The sequence below is a fragment of the Lemur catta genome, chromosome 10 (assembly GCF_020740605.2).
Source record: "Lemur catta isolate mLemCat1 chromosome 10, mLemCat1.pri, whole genome shotgun sequence".
In the NCBI taxonomy this organism is placed as follows: Eukaryota; Metazoa; Chordata; class Mammalia; order Primates; family Lemuridae; genus Lemur; species Lemur catta.
In genome coordinates, this window is record NC_059137.1 from 23,289,480 (window position 1) to 23,316,546 (window position 27,067).

The window sequence follows — 27,067 nt, forward strand, 5'->3', positions numbered from 1 at the left end:
ATGGACTATGCAGGTTTGGGGCAGAGCTGAATTGCTCATGAAATAGGGAATAGAGCCCTGAGGGAGGGCAGGATGTTGCCCTTGCAGCCCTTCTTCCTTCTCTCCTGTGACATCAATTACTTCCTCTCTACTGAGTCGTTCTCCTCAGCATACAGACATGCTTTGGTATCTCCAGCTCTAATAACATTCCAATTCCACATCTCCTTCCAATTACTCCATATTTCTCTGCTTCCGTTCACTATTGAGTGCTTATATATACTTATATAAGTATATGAGTGCTTATATATACTCACTGATTATTTTATTCAAAAGAATCTTCCATGTATTCTGTAAATAATATGTGTTTAATTTTGAAACTGCTTCTCAGATAATAGCATTCACTGAAATGAGCTCCTTTGACAATAGTACTGCTTACCTACTGTTTACCTTAAACAATTGGAAACGCCTTGGAAGTGCCATGGTCTACACACTTTTCTTACTCGTTGCAGAACAGTCTACAGGTTTTAACCTGGATTTTGAAGTTTATGGCATCTATGGTTACGTCATGCTAGATGGTGTACTTCCATCTCTCCATGCTGTGACCTGCACATTCTGGATGAAATCCTCTGACACCACCAACTATGGAACACCGATCTCCTATGCACTTGAAAATGGCAGCGATAATACCTTCCTCCTGACTGATTATAATGGGTAAGCAGAAGTGTCAGGAAGGCTGTGCTTAGACCATATCTTGGCACCAAGTGAGAACTGACACTGAGTCTGGGGCCTGGGGGAGTAGGAGTGTCAGGTGCCACAATAGAACAGCAGGGTCACAGTAATCAAATAGAGCATCTGGACAAGTTCCGTAAGAAGGCAAAGTTTTAGGGATAATACTTCATATCTGTATTATGTGTTACTGTTTACTAAGTATTTTCACATGTGTTACTTCATTTCATCTTCACAATGACCTGAGGAACTAGTGCACATTTCACAGATAATGAAACGAAGTTTCAGAAAGTCTAAATGATTTGCCCAAAATCTCACACCCTGGAAGTGACAGAGCTAAGTATCAAACTCTGACTCTAAGACTGATGCTCTTTCTTTTTAGCAGGACCTCCAAAGTTTATTTTGGTGACATTATTAACCCATGGGAGACATGTATATTGAGTATGAGTTAGTCTGCAAGCTCAGTGTGAAAGACGACACTGCTTTATTTCTTTAAGATCAATTAATTCCAACTCCAGGGTTCCATCCCTCTGGGCTGTCAGAAGAGCCAGCCTCAGTTATACCCAGAGTTTTGCTCAAGAGCCACAGATGTGGGCAGGACTTCCATCATTGGTCAACTGTCCACACTACTTATCAAGCTGTCCACTGACTCGGCCTCTGTGCTCCTTTCAAGATCACTGCTTTTTTCCACATGTGGAGTACTTGGCAAGGCTTCAAGTTTGTACCTTTGATCTGGATAGATTCTGTGATGCACCACAAGGCCTTTTCCTCTCAAATCCACCCAAATTGTTGGCCTGCTAATGAGCAGGTTGCAGCTGTCAGAAGCCCACTGAGCTCTCTTTCCTCACATCAATCCAAAGGAATCTCAGTATTCTGGTGGAAATCTCCCCATCCTCCAACACTATTCCTCTCAGAGGACTTGAGCTTTCAGAAAAAAAAAATCCAAGAAGTTTGCAAAAACCCTCTCTTGAGGCAAAATATATATAAAGAGAGACTCTGTTGCCTCCTTTAATAAGGAGAGAAAAATGGGAAAAGGCAGAAAGGCAACAATTAATATTACAAAAATATCATTTTTTCATAAACATCTTTGAATGGGGACTGAGAAGATGCTGGGAGAAGTATTCAGTGAATTTTGATCTTCCTTATTAACTTTCCCTAAACACTTGTTTTCTCTATTTGCTTTTGAAGATTTTTTCAGTTTAAACTGCTTATTATCTTTAATTCCCTAAGTGACATGGTTGTTGGAAACCTCTTTTGGTTGGTGATCCTTGTTTAGTTCCAAGTATTCTTTTCTTTGGATCAATAAACTTTGTGTCTGCCATCTGACTGCTTTGGCAACTCTCTTAGTCCGTTCAGGCTACTATAACAAAATAGCATAAAGTAAATGGCTTGTAAACAACAAAAGTGTTTCTCAAAGTTCTAGAGGCTGAGAAGTCCAAGATCAAGGTGCCAGCAGATTTGGTGTCTGGTAAGGGCACACTTTCTGGTTCATAGATGGCCCCTTCTTGCTGTGTCCTCACAGGGTGAAGGGGCAAGTGGTCTATTTCAGGCCTCTTAATGAGGGCTCTACCTCATGACCTAATTACCTCCCAAAGACCCCACCTCCTAATCACATTAGTGATTCTGTTTCAACATATGAATTTTGAGAGGACACAAATGTTCAGACCGTAGCAGCAAGCATGAGACAGACTTACTTTCTATGAGGCATCTGAAGTTTGTTCTTGGTCTTAGGAAACTTACATTCTAGAGGGAAGAGGCCAGTCTGGCATTTACACAGCTCCTACGTCCGTTCTTGACTCACTGTCTCCAAAACAGCCATTTGGTGAGTTGTCTCAAATGGGAGCAACTTCTCTTGGCTCATCCTAAGACTTTTTCTTACCCCATCAGTGTTTAAGAAACACAAACCAATTTTCAGTGAGCTACAGCAAAGTGTAATTAGTAAGTCAAATCTGTTTCTATGAAATATGACCAAATGGAGAAAAAAAGAGTAACAGATTTATACAAAGTACTTTACCCACTAAAAAAAAAAAAGAAGAAGAAGAAGAAGAAAAATAGTAACATGCCCCACAGAAAGGATTGCAACATATGACTAATGACTATATTCTCTGGAATGTGTTTCTCCACAGCTGGGTACTTTATGTGAATGGCAAGGAAAAGATAACAGACTGTCCCGCAGTGAATGACGGCAGTTGGCATCATATTGCAATCACTTGGACAAGTGCCAATGGAGCCTGGAAAGTCTATATTGATGGAAAATTATCTGACGGTGGTGTTGGCCTCTCTGTTGGTTCGGCCATACCTGGTATGTCTTAGCAAAATAGATATAATTCTGTTAGACTCCAGAGGAGGTGGTGCTTAAAAGAACATCAAAGTTTGCTAGCTTTGTTGTCCTTGGTTTTGAACAAAGATGAACAGTTTTCTCTCTGATTTACTACCCCCTGGTTACCCTGACTACAAGTTATTGGAAGTTTTATCCTAAGTGAGCTGTATGACTCTCTGTATAAGAAATGCCTTTGAGGATCTGTGTTAAGACTGCCAAGAAGCATGCTGAACTAACAGGTGCTTGTTAAACTGCCTTCCAATGGGGAGATTAATTGCTGGTGTTTTTTGTTTATTTGTTTTAGAGATTTTTGTTTTGTTTTGTTTTGTGATCAATATACATGTTGGACTACTGCTAATAGCTATCCACCTTTTATTCTCCTTTGCAAGCAGAACTCAACTTGTCTTCCAATAGTACTTTTTAACAAATATTTGGAGAGTTTTAGCTTGAAGAAATGCAAAATTATTTGATGATCCAGGGTTCCTAGCATTGTACACAACAATAAGTTTGCTCTATCTGGATACATCTATAGAAGTATGAGTATATCACAAATTATTTTTCACTTTCCTCATTTGTTTCAGAAATTTAAAATGGTACCTGGATAAAATAAACAGACAAAAATGAATTAAAATATTAGAAATTGACTAATATATTATGTCAGTAGGTTGTATGAAACTAAGATAAACATACTATTAATAACAAATATAGTACAGAAAATAGTAATCTTCATAAAAATGTGATAAGATTACCTTTGCAAAGTTTCAAATCAGATCTTATTTTATTTTTTAGAAATTATTAGCCATTCATTGTTTTACTTTAAATACTAAGAAGATCCATGAGGATCAAACTGATGTTGATTTATTTATGAATTTAAAGAATACATCCTGAGTACCCACTAGGTGGGCCAGGCTCTTATGCAGGGCACTGGAAACCCAATGGTCAGCAAAAATCATGTGGTCCCTGCTCTCTGGAAACTTTTGGTGTTGTGGGGGTGTGAGATATTAACCCCACAATAGTATTAAATACTGTGTAGTTTCAAACAGAAGTAAGCACTATGAAGGAACAGAACATCATTCTATGCCTGTAAGCAAGGAGCTGATGTAGAATGAAGAGTCAATGAAGGCTTGGAGAGATATCCTCGCTGAATTCTCAAAAATGATCAGTCACTAACCAATGAAGGGGGCTGGGCTTTCTTAGAAGAGCTAAAAGAAGACTGATGCATCTGGAATGGAAGCTGACAGAGTGAATGAGGGAATGCAGGTTATGTAACAAAGAGGAGAGTCATGGCCAAATCACATAAAGCCTTATAGGGCAGCTTAAGGATTGAAGTTTTCACCCTAAAATCAATGGGAAATCACTGGCAGGTTTTAGATGGCTGGGGTAGATGGAGGGAAGGGCAGCTCAGGCAGTTCCTGAATGAATGAAGTAATAGGGCACATGTGAAAATCCCTAAACAACAAAGATGTCTCTAACCAGAGGACAAAGGGATACCCCAGTGAAGGGGCGTCACTGTGAGTTAATAGCAGAACAATAGCAAGCATTCATTATGCTTCTTCTGGGAAGGAAAACAATGGAGAAACAGTTCTTCCTTCCTTAGAATCAGGGACTCAGGGACACATACATGCATTTTATTGTGAGGAGAGAGGAGAGAAAGAAGCTCAGGTGGCTTAGGAGATTTAGGTAGAGAGAATGACTTGTAAAGAAATGGATTAGGGATATTAATTTGGAGGAGAGGGAAAGAGAAACAGAGACAAACTAGAAACATTAGACAAGTTGTTGTAAAATGGGAGTATTGGGAGATTAATATTAGGGCAATATCTAACAGGATGATTTTGTTGAAATAACTGTCAATAAATGTAAAATGCCTTGTTCTATCATCCTTTGCCTCTTTGTAAAATGTACTTGAACAAGAAGCCAGTACTAAAACCCAAGCACCATGTATACCTAATTGACCTTTTAAAACAAATAATGCTTTTACATAAATTTATTCAATATTTTTGTTACAATGATCATGTGAATCTAATACAGAGTAGTTACTACCATTTTAGAAGTGAGGAATCAGAGAGGCCCAGAAGAGTTAAAAAGATCCTCTCAAATTGCATTTCTAGAGCCTAACTCCTGTAACTTATGGTTGTACCCTTTCCATGGGCCCTTCTGCCTTTTGTACTTGGGTTAGTCTATTGATACATGTCCACAGCTGGAGCAGGTATGGGGCCATTAGAAAACAAAGCACACAGAGTGTTGAACAGGACCCGGGGCGGGGGGGGGGGGGAATATAGATGGATATCTTAAGTATCTACCATACACAGGATGTTATTTAATTATTTCTTGCATTTTACTCACTCTTTTGCCTAGAAACTCTTCCTATCTTCCTTCTGCATGAGATTAACTCGTAATCATCAAGATCAGCATCTGAACGCCTTTCCTGATCTCATCTCTTTCTCAGTGGAGCTTTTTCTTTTAGTTCTATCGCCCTGAACACCTCTATTGCTGCATTAACCACAATATATTGAAAGTATGGATGTACATATTTTTCCATAGAATTATAATCTCCCAAAGGTGGAAAAAGTTTTAGCTCTTTTTTTTTTCATCTGTGTAAGTCCTGTTCCTGGTATTACAGACAACTCATCATTAGTAGCTTCAGAAACATCTGCTGACTCTAAGTAGGCTGTGTCTTGAAGGATGAGTTAGAAGAATGGGGAAAGGCATCTCAGACAGAAGGAGCTCTGTGGGCAGAGGCAGAGAGCCATGAGTGAGTTTTGTGTGAAGAGGAATGGTTGGCATTTCCCTATAGCTGTGGCACAGGGCATGTGGCAGAGAAAGAAAGGAACATATGATGGAGAAAGAAGCTGAAATATAATCTGGTGATGGGCTGTAATGAACTCGTTTACATCCCCTGAAGGAATGCTCACTTTCTCCTTCAGTCATTTAGGAGACATCACAGATATCTCCACAGGAAGTGGTGTTAATCAGGTAAAGTAGGGTAGTGGTTTCTTTTTGTGTTTACTTAGTGTGTTCTTATGTTCAACTATATCTTCTTGGGGTGGTGAGATTACAGATGATTTTAATTTTCTTCTTTCTTTTATGATATTTTCATAATGAACATATTAATATATTTCTTTTATGGTAAAAAAAAAAGAAGCATTTATATCTTTAAAAAAATAAACCCTGATGAAAGAGTGAAAAGTAGATTAAAGGAACAGGAAAATAAAACCAGAAAACTCTTCACCTAACATCTCCACGTAGGCAGATGGTTGGCTGACCACAACAGTAGGGTGGCTAGGATGAATTAGAGATGATAAATATTGCAGAGCTCCAAGTGGCAGCCTTAGTGGCTGTTTTAGTCTGTTGCCATACAGAAATTAATCTTGTCATAGTTCTGGGAGGCTGGAAGTCTGAGATCAGGGTGCCAGTGTGGTTGGGTTCTGGTGAGGGCTCTCTTCCTAGCTTGTAGACAGCCACCTTCTCATTGTGTCCTCACATGTCAGGGGGAGAGAGAGAGAGAAAGAGCAGGCTGTCTCATGTCTCTTTTTATAAGGGCACTAATCTCATCATGAGGGCCCCACCTTCATGATCTCATCTAAACCTAATTACCTCCCAAAGGCCCCATCTCCAAATACCATCACAGCAGAGGTTAGGGTTTCAGCATATGAATTTGGGGGAGGATACAATTCAATCCATAGCAGTGACTGACTGGCTTCAGTTTGAGTGGCCAAGATTATTTAAGAGTCTGTTAGCTAAGTTAAGAACTCTGGGAAAAATTGTCAGTGGGAAGGGAAAAGAGTCTGTATTTAGTTATAGATATATTGAGTTTAAGGTCTCTGTTGAATTTCTAGTCACCGAAATACGTGCAGCTAAAAATATAGGTCTGATACTGCTTTATATCAAATTGGCGAAGTTGTTTTTAGTGATAGAATATAATTGGCAAGGATTCAGCATGGTGGACATTTGTATAGAGTGCTGGCAGATATGGAAATTGATACAACCTTTCTGAAAAGCCATTTAGAAACTTGCATCAAAAGCCTTAGATATACTCTACACACAACCATCAATTCAACCACCAGGAATCAATCTCAAGGAAATAATCAATGATCTGAACAAATGTTTAATTTATATCTCAATATGCTTTTCTCAGTATTATTTTATTACCAAACTTAGAAGCAACTCCAATATCCAGCAATAAGGGGATGTTTAATTAATTACTTAATTAAGAAAATTATGGATTGTTGTGCATTTGTGGTAAAATAACATAGTTATTAAAACTCATGAAATGATAACATTTTCAAGAAAAAAAGCAAGATTCAAACATCCTATATAGTATGAGCTTGAGTTATGTGTTTTTAAATACCTCATACACCCATCCACATACACTAAAAAAATATATATAAATATAAAATTGGAAGGAAATATACAAAACTATTAAATGCTTATTCCTGGGTAAAAGGAATTCTTTATCATTTATTTTTAATTTTCTTCTGTGTATGTATTAATTTTTAAGTTGTTAATTTTATTTTAAAAACATGTAGATTGGGAAATCATGCAAGACGAATCTACAGACATTGATTGACAGGCAAGTGAGATTAAATAGGAAAAGGAGTGGAAGGAAAAAGAGAGAAAGTCCCAGGGTGGAATCCTGAGACCAGCTTCTCAGAGGCAGGCAGAGAAGGAAGGCTGAGAATGAGTAGATAGGTTCAAAGAAAATGCTCTGATGCTCTGATGAAAACCAGGTGTAACCAACTCAGGCTCCTGGCAGGAAACAGACAACATAGAAAAAGGGTAACTAAGGCGAGTTTAACGGAGGACTATTTTCAAAGGTGTGGGCATGGTTAAGAGAACCAAAATATGATAATAAAACACACATGACTAGGAACAGTGGAAAGTTGCAAAAGGTGGGCCTGAAGTGACAAGAGATAGGAGTTGTTGCCAGAATGATGGCAAACCAGTAGTGATGGAGAGAAATCGCCCAACAGGAGCAATGTCATCAGATAAGACAGAAGCAGCCACTCCCAGTTGGTTGGTTGCCCAACAGGATGGGATCCAGGAGGTTAAACTTTTCTCTCATCCCACTTTCCTGTCTCCTGCTGGTCCTTCCATTGGCCAGACACAAACAGAAGCCAGAGGACAAGGAAGCCAGGAAGTACAGCTCACAGGGACAACCTTTGGGGCACAGAGCAGAGTAGAGAAGGGTGGAATATAGCTTTGGCAGTGCAAACACAGCGCACTCAGGAAGGACAGCTTAATAGAATGAATACAAACAAGTCATAGAGAAGAATAATGAAGTCTCCATTGGATTTAGCAATTAGGAGACCACTAGTGACTTTAGAAGGTTCCCTGGATTTGGTGATACAGGTTATAGCGTTGTAGCCTAAGAAAGAAGAACAACAAAGAGCAGCCACTTCCATGGAGGGTAATTTCCTAGAAGAAAATAAGCAAAAACGGACTTACCTATTTTTGTCAACATAAAATATTATATACATATATGTATTATACATAGGTTTTATAGTTTCATATTTATAAATCCAATATAATATTCTAAATCCTATTTTTAAGTTGCTATAGAAACATTGAATTTGTTCTTATTGATAAAACATGCAGTAAGTTTACAGAATTGAGCTTTTCAGTAATTTTCTCTTATTTATTTATATTGGCCATGCTTTCATTAAGTTGGCATTGTAGGAATAACAGACCATAAGGCCAGTTTTCCTCCTTTTTTCTCTCTTTTTCTTTCTTTAGGTGGTGGTGCATTAGTTCTGGGGCAAGAGCAAGACATAAAAGGAGAGGGATTCAGCCCAGCGGAGTCTTTTGTGGGCTCCATAAGCCAACTCAACCTCTGGGACTATGTCCTGTCTCCACAGCAGGTCAATTCCATTTTCAGTGTATGACAGTAATGACATGCAAAGGTATAAACCTAGCACAAATGGGAACAGCCTAATGATGACTTATCATATTGTAAGCTCTTGGTTATCAGAATCTATCAACAATGTCCTTTGATGCTGTGGCCGTAGACCAAGTTAGGAAGAAGTTACGTACAGTAATTTTCAATGAACACCATTTTTAGTTCCTTGGTGATGTTCTTAAATTTTATTGGAAATGATTATTTTGTAAAATCTTGTAATTTCAAAGCTGGAAAAAATCATAAAGAAACTTAAAACTGGCACAAAATCATCCATAGAAAGCAACAGATGAGCTAGTGGTTAAAGCCAACCCAGAGGCAAACAGCTGGGGTTCAAATCCCGGTTTTACTGCAAACTTGCTATGATGATTTTTAACATGTCACTCCATCTCTTTAAGTTTCAATGTTCTTGTCTATAAATCAGCAGAGTTTTTACAGGATTGAGCAAAATAACTACATATATATTCATGGTATTGTTTGGTCCATAGTAAGGACTTGATAAATGTTCACTGTCATTATTGCAAGAGCAGAACTTCTCTAAGCCTCAGTTTCCTCAACGCTATGTCAGGGGTCAAAGACATAGAATGGAGAAGGGAGCCTCCACAACCCCTTAACAAACTGCAAAGCTTTAGACAAGAAATTCTATGTGTAGGATTTTAAAATTTCAGGCAACAATGAGTCTTGTGGGACAAATATTTGGGAGAGGGAATGACAGGTGTGGGAGACAAGTAGAGGGAAGAGAATTTTCTTATTGCCCCTAAAGCCATACTGGGCAAAAGCCTGTTTCTACCCACCCCACCTCTAAAAAATCTGCAAATGTTTTCAGTAGGTCTAAATTAACATATGATAACTCCACCTTAGTGGAACAAGTAAGGCTTATCTAAACATATGTTTTTAAACTTTCAGGTGAAATCATTGGCTACGTCCTGCCCAGAGGAACTCAGTAGAGGAAATGTGTTAGCCTGGCCTGATTTCTTGACGGGAATTGTGGGGAAAGTGAAGATCGATTCCAAGAGTATATTCTGTTCTGGTGAGAATTCCCGTCTTCCATAGACCCCCACCACCTCTTGATTACCCTGGGTCCTTCTAGCAAAAGGAGACAATTCAAAATTCTCTGTTGGTCAAATCATGTGTGATGGTCAATCTACCCTTTAACTATTAATTCATGTTTGCCCCACCTTCACTCAGAGGATTTGTTATTGTTTAATGCTAAAATGCATTCTCTATAACAGAGTATTATTGTGGAGGAAATTTGGACAAAGGTAAAATACGATTAGGAAGATAAGTGAGAGGAGGGATAAGGTTATTTTTTAAAATGCCCACCAACATCCTATGCTCCTATTTGAGATGGGATACTCTTTTGGTTCTATACTTCCTTGAAGCCATCTAGATTAAGGTAGCACAGAGAGAAAAGCAATGGATGTTGCAATCCACATGCTAAATTGCCAAACTCTGAATAATCATAAAATTAAACATATTTAAACAAGTTTCTTAAAATGTCCCAGAATTCGTGGCTTTTGATAGTTTATAAGAACATTTATTCATATTCCTAAAATATCATTTCAAAAAATATTCAACAGACTTCTGTTGAAAGAGGCAGAGTTGTTGTTGACTAAGAGTTTTTTCTAGTCAATAGAGGAGCTCTTAAATATCAGGACAAATAACAATTTGAGACTGTTGGCTTGGTGATGCTGCCACTAGGCTGCTTACAAGCTCTGCGCCTGCGTTCTTTGCCCTCAGATTGCCCACCTTTGGATGGATCAGTACCTCATTTGCGAACTGCATCAGTAGATTTAAAGCCAGGCTCCAAAGTCAGTCTGTTCTGTGATCCAGGCTTCCAGATGGTCGGGAACCCCGTGCAGTACTGTCTGAATCAAGGACAGTGGACACAACCACTCCCTCACTGTGAACGTGAGTCGTCTTTGTTGAAGTCATTTCAGAGGTTCTTAAAAAATATTGATATCGTAAAAACACTTTTGAGGAGTGCTAGACAAAAGCTAAATCTTTCACAGTAGCAAATACAGCAAATATTCCTGGAATCTTTCCTTTGTGTAATGAACTGTGCTAGGCATCATGAGGTAGGTGGGTGATGCGGATCCAAAGAGATCACTTGCACATGCACCCAAGGTGGTGCCAGGAACTGAATGAGTGAAAGACAGACTCTGTAGGTAGAGGCCCAGAAGCAGATGGGTCATTGCTGGGTGGGAAAACAGGAAAAGACTTCTTGAGTTGAGCGCATCTATTCATTCAATAATTTTTTAAAGTACCTACTGTGTGCTAGGCACTGATTTAAGTTCTGGAGACGCAGCAGCTGGAGGGGAGGGAAGTTGCTGTTTTTATGGAATTTACATTCTAGTAGGAGAGACAGAAAAATAAATAAGTAAATATAATATAATTTATTTATAGTAAATAGTAAAGGTAAGGGTGCGAAGTAAGGGCTATGAAGGAAAATAAAGCAGGGTAGGGAAATACAAAGTGAAGTGGTTGGGTGGAGCAAGACAGTTATTTTAGATAGGGAATAGCCCCCGTTACCACCTGACATATATTCCTATGTTTTTTGACCATCTGCCCCACTAGATAATTAGCTCCACAAGGCAGGGATTTTGCCTGTTTGGTTCATTTGTGTAACTCCAACACCTCGGACAGTATCTCACCAGGTAGCAGGACTTCCGTAAATGGTTTTTGAATGCATGCCTGCATGCCTGCACGCCTACTATGAGCCAGACGGTGTGCCAGGCACTGAGGGTTCAGGCTGTTACCACCTGCAGAGCACTCTCAGTCCACTGTTTGCATTCAATAAAAAATTACTGTTTAACTGAACTGTTAGTTTAATATAAATAAAATGCCCTTTGAATATTTTGCTCCTAAGGTAGTTGTGTTCTTCCTGGTCACATCACAGGGATCAGCTGTGGAGTGCCACCTCCTCTGGAGAATGGCTTTTATTCAGCTGAGGACTTCCACGCTGGCAGCACAGTAACCTACCAGTGCAACAACGGCTACTACTTGTTGGGTGATTCAAGGATGTTCTGTACAGATAATGGGAGCTGGAATGGCATTTCACCATCATGCCTTGGTGAGAGAAATATTGGCAATTCCTATGTGGGTTTATTCTATCTCTATAGAAGACACTCATCCCAAATTCCTGAGACTCTTGGGTGTTCTTTCATTAACTTCATCTCCTCTCAGTAAGCTCGGGCAAGCCATAGTGACAAAGCAGCTGTACATAGAGGTGCCAAAAAATGTTTTAAATTTTTCCCAGGCTCAATATTAAGACTACATTTATCTATCTCTGTTCTTCTTCATGCCCACCTACAAACTAGGGAAATAATAGCTTTTATTGTATATCTGCAATGTGATTTTGATCATATTTACATTTTATAAAACATGTTATGCATTGTGATATGTAATGATTTAAAAGTCAAAGCAGATGTTTGATACATAAGAAAAATGAATCCATTTAATATTTGTAAGCTGTCTTCATTTTAGATGTGGACGAGTGTGCAGTTGGATCAGACTGCAGTGAGCATGCGTCTTGCCTGAACACAAACGGCTCCTACATATGCGCGTGTATCCCACCATACACAGGAGATGGTAAACACTGTGCAGGTAACTGAAATATGTATAACTGGAAATTCCGATTGCAATTTCTTTATTCAAGTATATCTTTTAATTGTGTTATTTTAAAATAAGACAACAGTTTCAACTTCAAAGGGCATGCAGCTAGGTGGAAAAGATAAAAACCTTATAAAAGACACATTAAGTGACAACTAAGAGTGCTTTAAAGTAGCATTGTGCCTCTCCAACTTCCTAATTTCTGAAAAACAAAACTCAGAGCTAACTATACTGCCAGAATGTTGAAAAATGCCTGTATAGTACGAGAATAGAGTGGATTTAGAAATATAATCAGTGCCCTCTGCCTCGGAGCAAAGAATGTGCTTTATCACATCTTCACTATCAATATCTTTTCTCTGCCTCATTCATGTAAAATCACATCATTGAAAAAATAGATGTCTTGCCTTATCACATCTCTGTATTTTGTAATAACTTGGGTAATACTGGTCCATCTCTCAACCCATTGATGTCTTTCTACATTTATTGTGAGGAGTAACTACCAGAAAACATTAAGATAGAAAGTAAAGGGGAATTTAAAATAGAGAACCAAATCATCTGGTTGTTGGTCCCCAAAGTAAAGTGCTGCAATTTGGGACAGAGAGAAAAGTCCCAGGAGTTTAGATATTCTAAATTTGAGTTCAAATTGTATGCACATGTTGTAATTTATTATTGAAATATAAGATAAATAATGTACTTACATTAGCAGAGATGCACATGTGAGAATGGTAAGGGTTTATGATGGATTCAAAAAGCATAGTTTTGAGCCAGGCGTGGTGGCTCATGCCTGTAATCCTAGCACTCTGGGAGGCTGAGGCGGGTGGATCATTTGAGCTCAGGAGTTCGAAACCAGCCTGAGCAAGAGCGAGACCCCATCTCTACTAAAAATAGAAAGAAATTAGCCAAACAATTAAAATATATAGACAAAATTAGCTGGGCATGGTGGTACATGCCAGCTACTCGGGAGGCTGAGGCAGAAGGATGACTTGAGCTCAGGAGTTTGAGGTTGCTGTGAGCTAGGCTGACGCCACTGCACTCTAGCCCTGGCAACAGAGTGAGACTCTGTCTCAAAAAAAAAAAAAGAATTCAAGTATTGTATTCACTCCTGTTGCTCAACATTAGCCCCAAATCTTGCTTTAACATTTTTGCCTTCCCAGCAGTGGTGACTGACCCCGAATTTGTACCTAGGAGGGTCTCACAGTCTGTTTGGAAAGGGAGGCTGGGAACTACCCTGGAATCTGCTTTGTACAGCCTTTACACCAGCTTGAGACCAAGTCAATTACTCTTAAAAAATGAGTATGAGGCTGGGGGCAGATGAGAAGGGCCAAAGCCCTTCTAAGCCACGCTCAGGCATCACAAGTACTTCCCCAATGCACAACAACCTTTTGGGTCAGATAAATTTTATATATTTTCATTAGACATTGTCATTTCAAACTATTGTTTTAAAATGCCTATTATATGTTCTATTCTAATGTCCAAAATGTCCCTAGCCTTCATGCATCTCCCTTCAATAGCTTTTCGCTCAGGATTTTAACGGGTACCTTAACTGTAGTGAAATTCTTTTGCTGTGAGACTTTACATGGTTGTGCGAAAGCCACTTATTGTTCTACCAAACCTGTTTCTTTGTTTCAAGAACCTATAAAATGTAAGGCCCCAGGAAATCCAGAAAATGGCCACTCTTCCGGTGAGATTTATACGGTGGGTGCCGAGGTCACATTTTCATGTGAGGAAGGATACCAACTGATGGGAGTGACCAAAATCACATGTTTGGAGTCTGGAGAATGGAGTCACCTACTACCATATTGTGAAGGTATGTTTAGTACATTTGCCATGTTTATTGTGTCTGGAAATCCCATGACAGTAAGGTGCACACATGTCTAGTGTTATGTTGTATTGATGTTCTTTGCATTGGAGACCCAACTCTTAGGCTTATGTCCAATATGACAAAATAAAATCTAGAGCTGCCCCTTGAGCTTTCAGAGATGTTTGCACACACCGTCTCAGAAAATCCACAATTTTGTTTTTCCTCCTTTAAGCTGTTTCCTGTGGTGCACCAGCTATCCCAGAAAATGGTGGCATTGAGGGGTCAGCATTCACCTATGGCAGTAAAGTGCTATATAGGTAGGTGTCTAAGATTAAAACTGGAAGTTGTAGGGGTTCATGACATGCTTGCAGTGATACAATACTGGAAGAAAGGGGGTGGGGAAATTATCCCAGAGGATGTTTTTGAATTAATGAAGAACTAATGGAATGCTGTATGGTGTGAAGAAATCTTAATCCAATAACCAAACTGTAGCCATAGCTAGAATCCTTAAATCCCATGACCAGTAACCTATTATTGCCACCAGCGCACCCTTGAGGCACCCTGAAAATGGATGCAGGGAGAAAGGCTCCTGGCTAACGACTGAGATTCCTGAAGTCTCAGGGACATTAGACTAGACCACAATCCTCTCAAACCAAGGATTTTCTGTTTGCAGTTACTAACCCATGACACCAAGTGGAAGCAAGCCAAATTCTTGACTTTATCTTTCTATTTGTCACCCAGCAAGGTACCTGTGGGGAAGATGTACAATATTCAACCTTGAAAAAAAAATTTTAAGGCATTATTTCAGTGGGAGGGAAAAACACTTTTTTAATATGTATAAATTCTCAATATTTTTAGAGGTTTTGGCACAGATGAAACTATGCAAAATAAAGCAAATTTCATCCTGGAATTTTCTTCTGTCTTGTTCAGATGTAATAAAGGATATACTCTGGCTGGTGACAAAGAATCGTCCTGTCTTGCTAGCGGCTCTTGGAGTCATTTTCCTCCTGTGTGTGAACTGGTGCAGTGTTCTAGTCCTGAAAACATAAATAATGGAAATTATATTTTGAGTGGGCTTACCTACCTTTCTACTGCTTCATATTCATGTGAGAGTGGATACAGGTAAAGTCTGTAGACACCCGCCAAGCTTCCTACAATACCTTGTTACTTGTTATTTACTTAATAAGTTTCATTTGCATGTGACTGGTTGACTTTAAAAACAAATTTAAATGTAAGGATATTCTCAGATTTGTATATTTCTTGAGGCCTAGCTTATAGCAAATGCCCAGGGAAATATTCAATCAAACTGCTACTCTGGGAGCCCTAGTTCAGTTGCTATAAACATTAAGACTTTAAGCATGAAAGTGAAAATTGTTTTTGAAGCATAACACAATACCTTATAAAAATGCTTTTGTGATGGAGTTTTTACTAAACAGCTTGGCTTGCTTACCAAGCTTATACTGAACATTGCATGGCATGTTGTGGAAAAGGGTGTCAAGGTAAGGGCCTAGGTTCTTAATACTGTAAGAGGTTAATTTGATTAATGGGATGTACAAAGGAACAGTATAAAGGACATTAGAAAAAGGCTGTGATCAGAAACACGGTCAACAGAATCTGAACTGGAACAGATGAAGTGAGCAGAAAGTAGAGTGAATAGTACCAGAAATCAGAATCAGGTTGACAAGAAAGGCAGACAATCAGTGACATAGTGATGCCAGGTTTGTAAAGTCAAAGGAAGACCAGAGGGCAGAGTCAGGAGCAGTGTGGTTCAGATGCCCAGGCTCATGGCCAGGACAGTACTCTTTGACCTCAGTTACCCCGATTTCCAGGCTACAGAAGGTGTCTTCCTCTCTGCTGGACCCTAACCAGCCTATTAACACCTTCTCATCCAAGAAATCTGCTACTCACAAGGTCTGCAGTGCCCTACACCACCACTGATGAGTGCATTCACCTATTTTGTACCAAATCATTGTTGTTATTATGTTGTTTTCACCCATTCATAGTTCTAAGTGGTATATAGTCTGTTTAGATTTCCCTTATTTTTATATAAAGCAATAAAATAGGAAGAAACATTTTAATTTTTGTTCCCCAAGTGTCCACTATTTTCTTCTAAGTCCTTTCTATTCCATCTCCATAGCAGTAAATAAATCGCCAATAAAAGGGGTGACGTCATTCCTTCCTGTAGCTTACAGGGCCCTTCCATCATAGAATGCACAGCTTCCGGCAGCTGGGACCGAGCGCCACCTACCTGTCACCTGGTCTTCTGTGGAGAGCCGCCCGCCATCAAAGATGCTGTCATCACCGGGAGTAACTTCACTTTTGGGAACACTGTCACTTACACTTGCAAAGAAGGGTGAGTAGAGCCTATGAAGGGGAAAGGGTCATTGAAAGCAGAAGGAGTGGATGCTCCGCCAGACACAGAATTAAATTTCCTGGCAGCCAAAGCCAACGAGAGCTTTATGCTCTTATTGTCTGACAGCAGAAAGGGAACATATTCTCCCGTGGAAACAATGTTTCCCTGGAATGAGTGTAGTTTACCAAATTAGGCCTTGAAAAAATGGACATTGGGCTGTGAAAAAATACCTTTATACTTTAATGAAAAATGCAAAAGGCACATTTAAATGGGCATTTGTGTATTTATATTCTGCAAAACCAAAGACAAGACTTTAAGTCGCAATGTAAACATGACATGTCTGCAGAGGGAAAAAAGATAATAAATTTCAGGAATTTACATTTCTAATGCTCAGATTTAATTCACAAATAATACCTGGAAAACCGGGAAACGAATTTCAAAGGGCTTTCACATTCATTGTCTCATTTGATCTTCACAAAAGCCCTTTGAGGTACAGCAAAAGGCTCACTCTGGAATGATCCTCTTAGGGTCTCAAGGCAACCAATAAAGTATTGAGTGGTGATTAAATCCAAGGTCATCTGACCTGCATTTCATTCTAATCATTATTTTTTCTCAATGCTTTCTCAATAGATATTTTCATCATTAATAGTGCTTCCACACTCCAGATTTACCACAATTGCTTTTCACAGGAAGCCACAGCAGAGGGATTGCCATTTTCTGGATTTGTATCTCAGCTCTGTTGTTCACTAACTGGGTGGCCTTGGGGAAATGGTGTGACTTCTCTGTGCCTCAATTGTCCTCCTCCATAAAATGAGTTCATTAATGGCTCATACTTATGGCTATTGTGAGGAATAAAATGATATAGTGCATGACCTACCCAGGAAAGGAAAAACCTCAATAAACTCAACCAACTTAGCCATTGTCTTGGTGATTAGAACACAGATGAGAAGACACAGTTTCTGTACTCTTGTAAAAGTTACATTTCATTTCATTTCATCAAAACCCTCAAACACTGAGAGTTTTCAGTTGTTTGCCCAAATATATAAATGGTCATTTGTTTCTCATTTTCCTTCCCATCTTTATGTTTATACTCCTTGGTGAGAGACTCGGAGGGGAGGAAGGGTTATTGGCATCTTAAAATCGTAATCAAATGTTTCCCTTTTGATTCTTCTCAAATATAAACATCTAAATGCAATTATTAGGTATGTTAAGACAAAATCTTTAATCATTATTATTAATTGAAAACAGAATTAGTGATGCAGATTTATGCTTTCTATTGTTCTTATTAAATTATAGCTGTTTAAATATTTTGTAGGCCGCTCTTTGAAGTCTCTTCTAAAAGGGAAGAGCTAATAACCCACTCGGGAGCTGTCTCAGAAAGCTTCTCAGGCACGTGCTCTTTAGTGAGCTTCCACTCGGTGTGGAAATCAAATCACTGAAAATTGCATCTGAAAATTATTCTGCCCATTTTCAAAGGATTTGGAATTATTATTCCAGAAACATGCAACTGTATTCCAGCCAGTTCATCCTCAGATGTTTCCTTCTAAGTCATCACTGTGATACTGATGGGCCATTTTTCCTTGGAATTATGAAATAAAACAATTTTATAATATGTATGGCCTGATTTTTAATGAAAGTCTGCAAGAGTGTCCCCAATGCCTCTTGAATGAGAATACAGATGTTACATGGAATTTAATTAAATATTCCATCGTTTTAGATTTGCACCAGTTCCAATTTTTCTTTTTGCTTTGCTAGCCAACATTTATGGGCATATCTCATCATCTATACAAAACTTTATCACTAAGTGATTCCTTAATAAAATATGAGTGAAACATGTCCCCTGTAAATCTAAATACACACTCAGGCTTCTAACACAATGAAATAGCGCAGCAGTTTGATCAGAGACCAGTTATAGTGCTATCTAGGCAATAGCTAACAACTAATTCCTTTTTTTTTCATCAGTTGGAAAACATATCCTTCTTTAGCATCTTAAAAGACTGATGTATTTTAGCAGATATTTATTTTTAATAAACATCTACCCTTGTCTGCATGGGATATGTTATCTAGTTGTCCAAAGCACTGGTACCCCTGTCACTCAGGAAATTACAAGGGCTTTAGGAACTCTGTGTCAGGTACTAGGGGCAGAGACCAAATGTGCATTTCTTATGAGATGACAAAATTAATCTATGCCTGCCACACCTGCACCCACCAAACATCACAGTAACCCTGTCAAAAACACACACAGGACCCTAGTTTCTGCTGCCACCTTTCCAGATGTCTATATGCCATTCCTGGCTATTTGTAAGTTCCCAATGGTCCCATCTGTATCACACTCCCCTTTGCTAAGACTACTTTTCTGCCTGGAATGATTCCTCTTCCACTTCTCATCCCTCATGACTCCCCTCAAGAGCCATTTCACCTGTAATGCTTTTCCTCCCCTTCCCATTCTCCAGGTAGAATCAGTCACTCCTCTTTTAAGCAACCACTGTAGGTGTGAAGGGGCCTACAAAGTACCGGGTAGTTGAGGGACGGGGAGAGCGAAGAAGTGTAAACAAGTAAATGCATTTTTGGCATCACACTTGTGTACTAAGGAAGTGGCTCAGGCACATAGCAGGCCCTTAAGAATTATTTAATGAAGCACTAAATGTTAATTGAGTGTCATAAAGAAAAGTCAAGATCTTAGGTCAGACTGAGGGATATTATGGGTTCTAAGAAATTATGGGTAGTGTCGAAAATGCATACTTTAAATCTGTTTAGTAAAAAAATATCCATTTAGTGGTAATCTTCCATTAAATTATAGAGCAGATTTGCTGTGATTTTCCATTAGGGAGGAGTAGTTGGAGATTTTCTGGAAGATCAGGGGTCAGAGGCCTAACGAAGTGCTGCCAAACTTAACACAAATTCTTGTGTTGTCAAGAAACTTTGAGAAATAAGAAAGATTCTGAGGGCAGATGTTTCTGCCTCAAAGCAGCTGGTCCATGAAATAAAGAATTTTATAGATGGCACAATGGATCCCTGTAAATTAGGGATGTGTCACGCTATGTCTCTGAACTTCACCCAATGAAATACATTAGTAACATCAAGGGATCCATGAAAATAATGATGCATGGTTCAAAGTGTGCAAATGATATAAGTAGTTCTGTAAAATATCAGCAGCCTCATCAAATGGAACTTCTACCCAGAGCACATACTACACAGAAACAGTAGAATCTGGACACTCAGACAAGAGATAATGGATTTTTAATAATAAAATTATGCTCTTAGCATATTGCCTTTGTAGACCTTCCTGGATCCTCTAAGATAGAAGCCATCTAAAAATTAAGTTCAGATCCTTATACAAAGAGCTGAGCTTATCCAAAACAATGAATTGCAGCAGGCCCTAACTAGAGACTGCACTCAAGTATTGGGATGTCTCTGAGTATTGACTTTGAGACCAGCTCTGTCCCCAGCATGACATATGACCGACCACAGGTAGGGTGGATGCATATATCTCTGCATATACTTTTATTTTTTTCTTGATCTGTTTGTATCCTATGGATTTCATAAATATTGCCAGCTAGGATGAAGGAATTCCAACCCCTCTACAATAGCTGATCCTTTATAAAACTAAAAGGGGCCTCTGGAGAAATTTTTGGTGACTAATGACTTAAAAAACTAGAATAGAGGATATAAGATGCTGGGAAGGGTAGGTGGAAGGGAATATGGGGAGAGATTGGTTAAAAGATACAAAATTACAGCTAGATAGGAGAAATAAGTTCTGGTGTTCTATAGCACACTGTAGGATGACTATAATTAACAATAATATATTATATAATTTCAAATAGCTAGAAGGAGGATATTGAATATTCCCAACACAAAGAAATGATATATGTTTGAGATGATGGATATGCTAATTACCCTGATCTGATCATTATGCAAGCATTGCAACATCACTATGTCCCCTATAAATATGTACAGTTATGTGTCAATTTTTAAAAAGTTTTTTAAAACTAATGACTTAAGAATCCTTGCTGATGGGCAGGTTAAATAATTCATACTAGTGACACTGCAATACAATTTGCACAGGACACCAAGAAGTTATGATCTATTCTGCCTAATTTTTTAAAAAGAGAGAGAGAGAGACAGAGCAGTGTTGTGAAAAAGGTATAAATGTTGAAATCTGATAAACCAAATTTAGATCCCAACTCTGCCGCTTACAGAGGTGTGACTACAGGCAAGTTTCTAAGCCTGTCTGAATCACCATTCACTTTATTTTCTTAAAATAAAGAAATAAATATATCTAAACGAATAAATCAGGTACTCAATTATTGTAGTCCACTACCCTTCATTAATATCAAAATGATGAGTTGATCAGGTGTTAGATATTCTTTCAAAACTCTCTGTCAATTCTCTATTCAGTGAGAGAGTGATAATGAAAATAAGAATGACTCAAATACCAATTCTGATACTGCATAACCTTATCTTTTGTTCTGCCTCATTGAGAGAGCACTTGAGAGTAATTTAAGACTTTTGCAAGTCATCAATCATCATATATTGGCAAATATCTTGTGCATAAGGAAAGACTGGGTGTTATTAAGCAAAATGTATTCATACTGATTGAATAGCAGACCATATGTAGAACACAGCTTTTCTCTAACCACTTAGGTAAAGGTTTAGGAGGCATTGGAGACTGAAATAAAAATCACTGTTTTAAAGTTCGTTGAATGTAAGTATGTATAACTATGAGCTATATGTAGGCTAAATATGGCTTTGTAAGCTGTAGCTTACAAATCAACAGTAAAGACTAGTGCTAAAATCAACAAACTAAAATCATCTAAAGACAGATGGAATTCCAATTTTGAATTGAGTCAGATAGGATTATAGCTTACTCCTTATTTTTATTTTTAAAAATGTGTAATAATTATTAGAGTTCCTTAAATAGCAAAAATCTTAAATTCATTTTCCTTTCTGAACAAACAATATTAATATCAAGATATAATTGCATATCTCAAATGAAAGTCATCTGATCAATAAGCTCAATGTTCAAATAGTACATATTTTAAAGAATAAAAGAAAGTCATGCTTGGAAAGATAAAAAAATAAAAACAGAATAAGAAAATGCAAGCACTTTTTCTCAAATATTATGCTTAGTTATTGTTTCCTTCTCCCCAATCTCACAGCTATACCCTTGCTGGCCCTGACACCATTGAATGCTTGGCCAACAGCAAGTGGAGTGGAAGTAACCAGCAGTGTCTGGCTGTCTCCTGTGATGAGCCCCCCCACGTGGACCACGCCTCTCCAGAAACTGCCCATCGGCTCTTTGGAGACATTGCATTCTACTACTGCTCTGATGGTTACAGTCTGGCAGACAATTCCCAGCTCCTCTGCAATGCCCAGGGCAAGTGGGTTCCCCCAGAGGGTCAGGACATACCCCGTTGTATAGCTCATTTCTGTGAAAAACCCCCATCTGTTTCCTACAGCATATTGGAATCTGTGAGCAAAGCAAAATTTGCAGCTGGCTCAGTTGTGAGCTTCAAATGCATGGAAGGTTTTGTGCTGAACACCTCAGCAAAGATTGAATGCATGAGAGGTGGGCAGTGGAGCCCTTCTCCCATGTCCATCCAGTGCATCCCAGTGCGGTGTGGAGAGCCACCGAGCATCATGAATGGCTATGCGAGTGGATCAAACTACAGTTTTGGAGCCATGGTGGCTTATAGCTGCAAGAAGGGGTTCTACATCAAAGGGGAGAAGAAGAGCACCTGTGAAGCCACGGGGCAGTGGAGTAGCCCCATGCCTACGTGCCACCCTGTATCTTGCAATGACCCTCCTAAGGTTGAGAATGGCTTTCTGGAGGTAAGAGACTAATTAGCAAATGGTCCATGGCTTTCATCACTTACCAGACCAGACAGAAGCAGGGACACTGAACAGATTAATTATTGAAGAACAAAAGTGGCTGAAATCTATAGGTAGTGAAGATGGGAGAAAAATTAATAAAGATTATCATGAATACTTTTCACATATAATTTTCTTCATTTTACTGACATATAGGCATTCTAAGCACTTTGTGACAATAGCTTAGCCCTAACTATGAAGTTAGATTAAACCAGTTTTAATATAATACTATTTTGCTTTATAGAAGTTATTTCAAGATGGATATATACTTTTTTATACAAATCAAGGGCTAAATGGGGCCTAGAGAAATCTATTATCATTTTTTAAATTTTTAGACAAAAGATAGGGTAAACCAACTAAGATGCAGTTTTTGCAATTTTTTTTTTTTTGGTAGACCTAAAAGTAATTTCACCCTGATAGATAAAGAGTTAAGTCCAACTAAAACATATCCTGTTTTTATACTAGTATGTGTCTCCTCAATAAATCCACCAAGAAAACAGGAATAAGAATCTATTCCCCCAAATCAAGGGCCATTTTAAATAGAAAATATTCTAATTAAACACTTTTTAAAAACCCACACATATGTAAATACTACCTTTTCTCCTTCATATTCAAAAACAACAGCAAAACAGCAGTAAAAGGCTTTTATTTAAGGCTTTTGCTTAAATTTATCAGCTTTTTATAGGAAGAGGGTATAGTGTATATGTAAGGAGGCATTCTTCATTTATTAATTGAATGTGAATATTTCTAGAGCTCCTACTAGATGTCAGGTATAGTTCTGAGCGTTGACGATCTAGTATTTAACAACACAAATTAGGTGTGTGATGACATCCTGCTTACATGCATGTGGGGCACTCAAGCAATACCTAAACAAACAAAATGAATAATTAATTCCAAGTACTGCTAAGTTCACTGAGGCACTGAAGCTGTAATTTACCATTATCAGTAACAAAGAATCGTGATAATCCTTTTTATATTTTCATAATTAATTCATCTGCCTTTATTATATTATATGCCTACTTATTTGAATTTCGAGATCAGGAATCTTAATTGTTTTGCTTTAAAAGATTTGAATATTGTTTTTTATTTTCCATTCTTATGTTATAGCAATAATTTTTTAAAAGTGTGTTAAGAATAAAAACAAAACTTTGATAGTATTCTTAAGATATATCCATGAAAAATATTTATTTGCCTTTTTTATGCTCTAACATTAACAAACACATGTGCATTTGTTTATGTGTTTCCTTTATTAGCATTTCTTTGGTCAGCAAGATTTTTTTGAACTTACTTAGTAATATAATTTTCAGTATTGCCTCATCAATTCATCAATCAATATAAAGACTATTGATCATACTTACTATGGGTTCAGCACTGTGGTAAACCTTTCTGCAGTAAGGACTACCTACTTTGGTCTTCTTTCATTTGCACTTATTTAGAAAAAAAAATAGAGTGGACCTATTGGAAAAACATAAATCCTCATCTGCTTAAGTCCTAATGGATTCATTTTAACATAGGCCTTTTAGTTTAGTTGCTGTTTACTATCGAAGTATTTAGTAAATTGTATCACCTGTTATACAAATTGCACTCACTTGTTTTCTCCCTATTACACAGCATACAACTGGCAGGATCTTTGAGAGTGAAGTGAGGTATCAGTGTAACCCGGGCTATAAGTCAGTTGGAAGTCCTGTATTTGTCTGCCAAGCAAATCGCCACTGGCACAGTGAATCCCCCCTGTCGTGCATCCCTCTCAACTGTGGGAAACCTCCTCCCATCCAGAATGGCTTCATGAAAGGAGAAAATTTTGAAGTAGGGTCCAAGGTTCAGTTTTTCTGTAATGAGGGCTATGAGCTTATTGGTGATAGTTCTTGGACATGCCAGAAATCTGGCAAATGGAATAAGAAACCAAACCAAAAGTGTGTGCCTGCCAAGTGCCCAGAGCCACCCCTCTTGGAAAACCAGCTGGTATTGAAGGAGTTGACTACCGAGGTGGGAGTAGTGATGTTTTCCTGCAAAGAAGGGCATGCCCTACAAGGCTCTGCTGTCCTCAAGTGTTTGCCATCCCAGCAGTGGAATGACTCTTTCCCTGTTTGTAAGATGGTTCTTTGCCTGCCACCTCCCCTAATTTCCTTCGGTGTCGCTGCTCCTTCTTCTGCTCTTCATTTTGGAAGTACTGTTAAGTATTCTTGTGTAGATGGGTTTTTTCTAAGAGGAGATCCCACCACCCTCTGCCAAGCTGATGGCACCTGGAGCTCTCCACTGCCAGAATGTGTTCCAGTAGAATGCCCCCAACCTGAGGAAATCCTCAACGGCATCATCGACGTTCAGGGTCTTGCCTATCTCAGCACAGCTCTCTATACCTGCAAGCCAGGCTTTGAGTTGGTGGGAAATGCCACCACCCTTTGTGGAGAAAATGGTCACTGGCTTGGAGGAAAACCAACATGTAAACCCATCGAGTGCCCGAAGCCCAAGGAGATTTTGAATGGCAAATTCTCTTACACAAACCTACACTATGGACAGACCATTACATACTCTTGTGACCGAGGCTTCCGGCTTGAAGGTCCCAAAGCCTTGACCTGTTTAGAGACAGGTGATTGGGATGTGGATGCCCCATCTTGTAATGCCATCCACTGTCATCCCCCACAGCCCATTGAAAATGGTTTTGTAGAAGGTGCCGATTACAGCTATGGTGCCATGATCATCTACAGCTGCTTCCCTGGGTTTCAGGTAGCTGGTCATGCCATGCAGACCTGTGAAGAGTCAGGCTGGTCGAGCTCCATTCCAACATGTGTACCTATAGACTGTGGCCTCCCTCCACACATAGATTTTGGAGACTGCACTAAAGTCAAAGATGGTCAGGGATATTTTGAGCAAGAAGATGACATAATGGAAGTTCCATATCTGACTCCTCACCCTCCTCATCATTTGGGAGCAGTGACTAAAACCTGGGAAAATACAAAGGAGTCTCCTGCTACCCATTCATCAAGCTTTCTATATGGCACCATGGTTTCCTATACCTGTAATCCAGGATATGAACTTTTGGGGAACCCTATGCTGATCTGCCAGGAAGATGGAACTTGGAATGGCAGTGCGCCTTCCTGCATTTCGATTGAATGTGACTTGCCTATTGCTCCTGAAAATGGCTTTTTGCGTTTTACAGAGACTACCATGGGAAGTGCCGTGCAGTATAGCTGCAAACCGGGACACGTTCTAGTGGGCTCCGACGTAAGACTTTGTCTACAGAACAGAAAATGGAGTGGTGCTTCCCCACACTGTGAAGCCATTTCGTGCAAAAAGCCAAATCCAGTCATGAATGGATCCTTCAAAGGAAGCAACTACACATACCTGAGCATGTTGTACTATGAGTGTGACCCTGGGTATGTGCTGAATGGCACTGAGAGGAGAACATGCCAAGAAAATAAAAATTGGGATGGGAATGAGCCAATTTGCATTCCTGTGGACTGTGGTTCTCCCCCAGTCCCAGCCAATGGCCAGGTGAAAGGAGATGAGTATACATTCCAAAAGGAGATTGAATATATTTGCAATGAAGGGTTCTTGCTTGAGGGAGCTGAGAGTCGTGTTTGTCTTGCCAATGGAAGTTGGAGTGGAGCTACTCCTGACTGTGTACCTGTCAGATGTGCCACCCCACCACAAGTGGCAAATGGGGTGATGGATGGCCTGGACTACAACTTCATGAAGGAAGTGGTATTCCACTGTCGGGAGGGCTATGTGTTGCATGGCGCTCCAAAACTCACCTGTCAGTCAGATGGTAACTGGGATGCAGAGGTTCCTGTCTGTAAACCAGTCAACTGTGGACCTCCTGAAGATCTTGCTCATGGCTTCCCTAATGGTTTTTCCTTTTTTCATGGGGGGCATATACAGTATCAGTGTTTTCCAGGTTATAAGCTCCATGGAAGTTCTTCAAGAAGGTGTCTCTCCAATGGCTCCTGGAGTGGAAGCCCACCTTCCTGCCTGCCTTGCAGGTGTTCCACACCAGAAATTCAATATGGAACCATCAATGGGACAGATTTTGGCTGTGGGAAGGCAGCCTGGATTCAGTGCTTCAAAGGCTTCACGCTCCTGGGACCCTCTGAAATCACCTGTGAAGCCAATGGCCAGTGGAGCTCTGGCTTTCCACACTGTGAACACACTTCTTGTGGTTCTCTCCCCGCGATACCAAATGCATTCATCAGTGAGAGCAGCTCTTTGAAGGAAAATGTAATAACTTACAGCTGCAGGTCTGGGTATGTCATACAAGGCAGTTCAGATCTGATTTGTACAGAGGAAGGGACGTGGAACCAGCCTTATCCAGTCTGTGAGCCCCTGTCCTGTGGACCCCCACCAACTGCCGCAAATGCAGTGGCAACTGGAGAGACACACACCTATGAAAGTAAAGTGAAGCTCAGGTAAGACCAAGGTTCTAAAGTCTCCAAGGAGTGCAGGCAGGAGAATTACAAAATGAAAAGTGATAGATAGATCAGAAATATAGCTAATTGGGAAGAGAACACCATCTCC

At 39.3% G+C, this 27,067-nt stretch overlaps 1 protein-coding gene across 1 annotated transcript in view; it reads left to right on the forward strand.

The window, feature by feature from the left end:
* Positions 1–27,067, forward strand: part of SVEP1 (sushi, von Willebrand factor type A, EGF and pentraxin domain containing 1) — a 157,039-nt gene that overhangs the window by 104,567 nt on the left and 25,405 nt on the right. Inside the window, exons 26-38 of the mRNA XM_045563960.1 lie at positions 489–690; positions 2,832–3,007; positions 8,759–8,883; positions 9,825–9,948; positions 10,659–10,829; positions 11,818–11,991; positions 12,405–12,524; positions 14,161–14,337; positions 14,564–14,648; positions 15,262–15,453; positions 16,517–16,684; positions 21,844–22,516; positions 24,167–26,958. Of these exons, the coding sequence (XP_045419916.1) occupies positions 489–690; positions 2,832–3,007; positions 8,759–8,883; positions 9,825–9,948; positions 10,659–10,829; positions 11,818–11,991; positions 12,405–12,524; positions 14,161–14,337; positions 14,564–14,648; positions 15,262–15,453; positions 16,517–16,684; positions 21,844–22,516; positions 24,167–26,958 (5,179 nt within the window). The remainder of the gene's footprint in view (positions 1–488; positions 691–2,831; positions 3,008–8,758; positions 8,884–9,824; positions 9,949–10,658; positions 10,830–11,817; positions 11,992–12,404; positions 12,525–14,160; positions 14,338–14,563; positions 14,649–15,261; positions 15,454–16,516; positions 16,685–21,843; positions 22,517–24,166; positions 26,959–27,067) is intronic.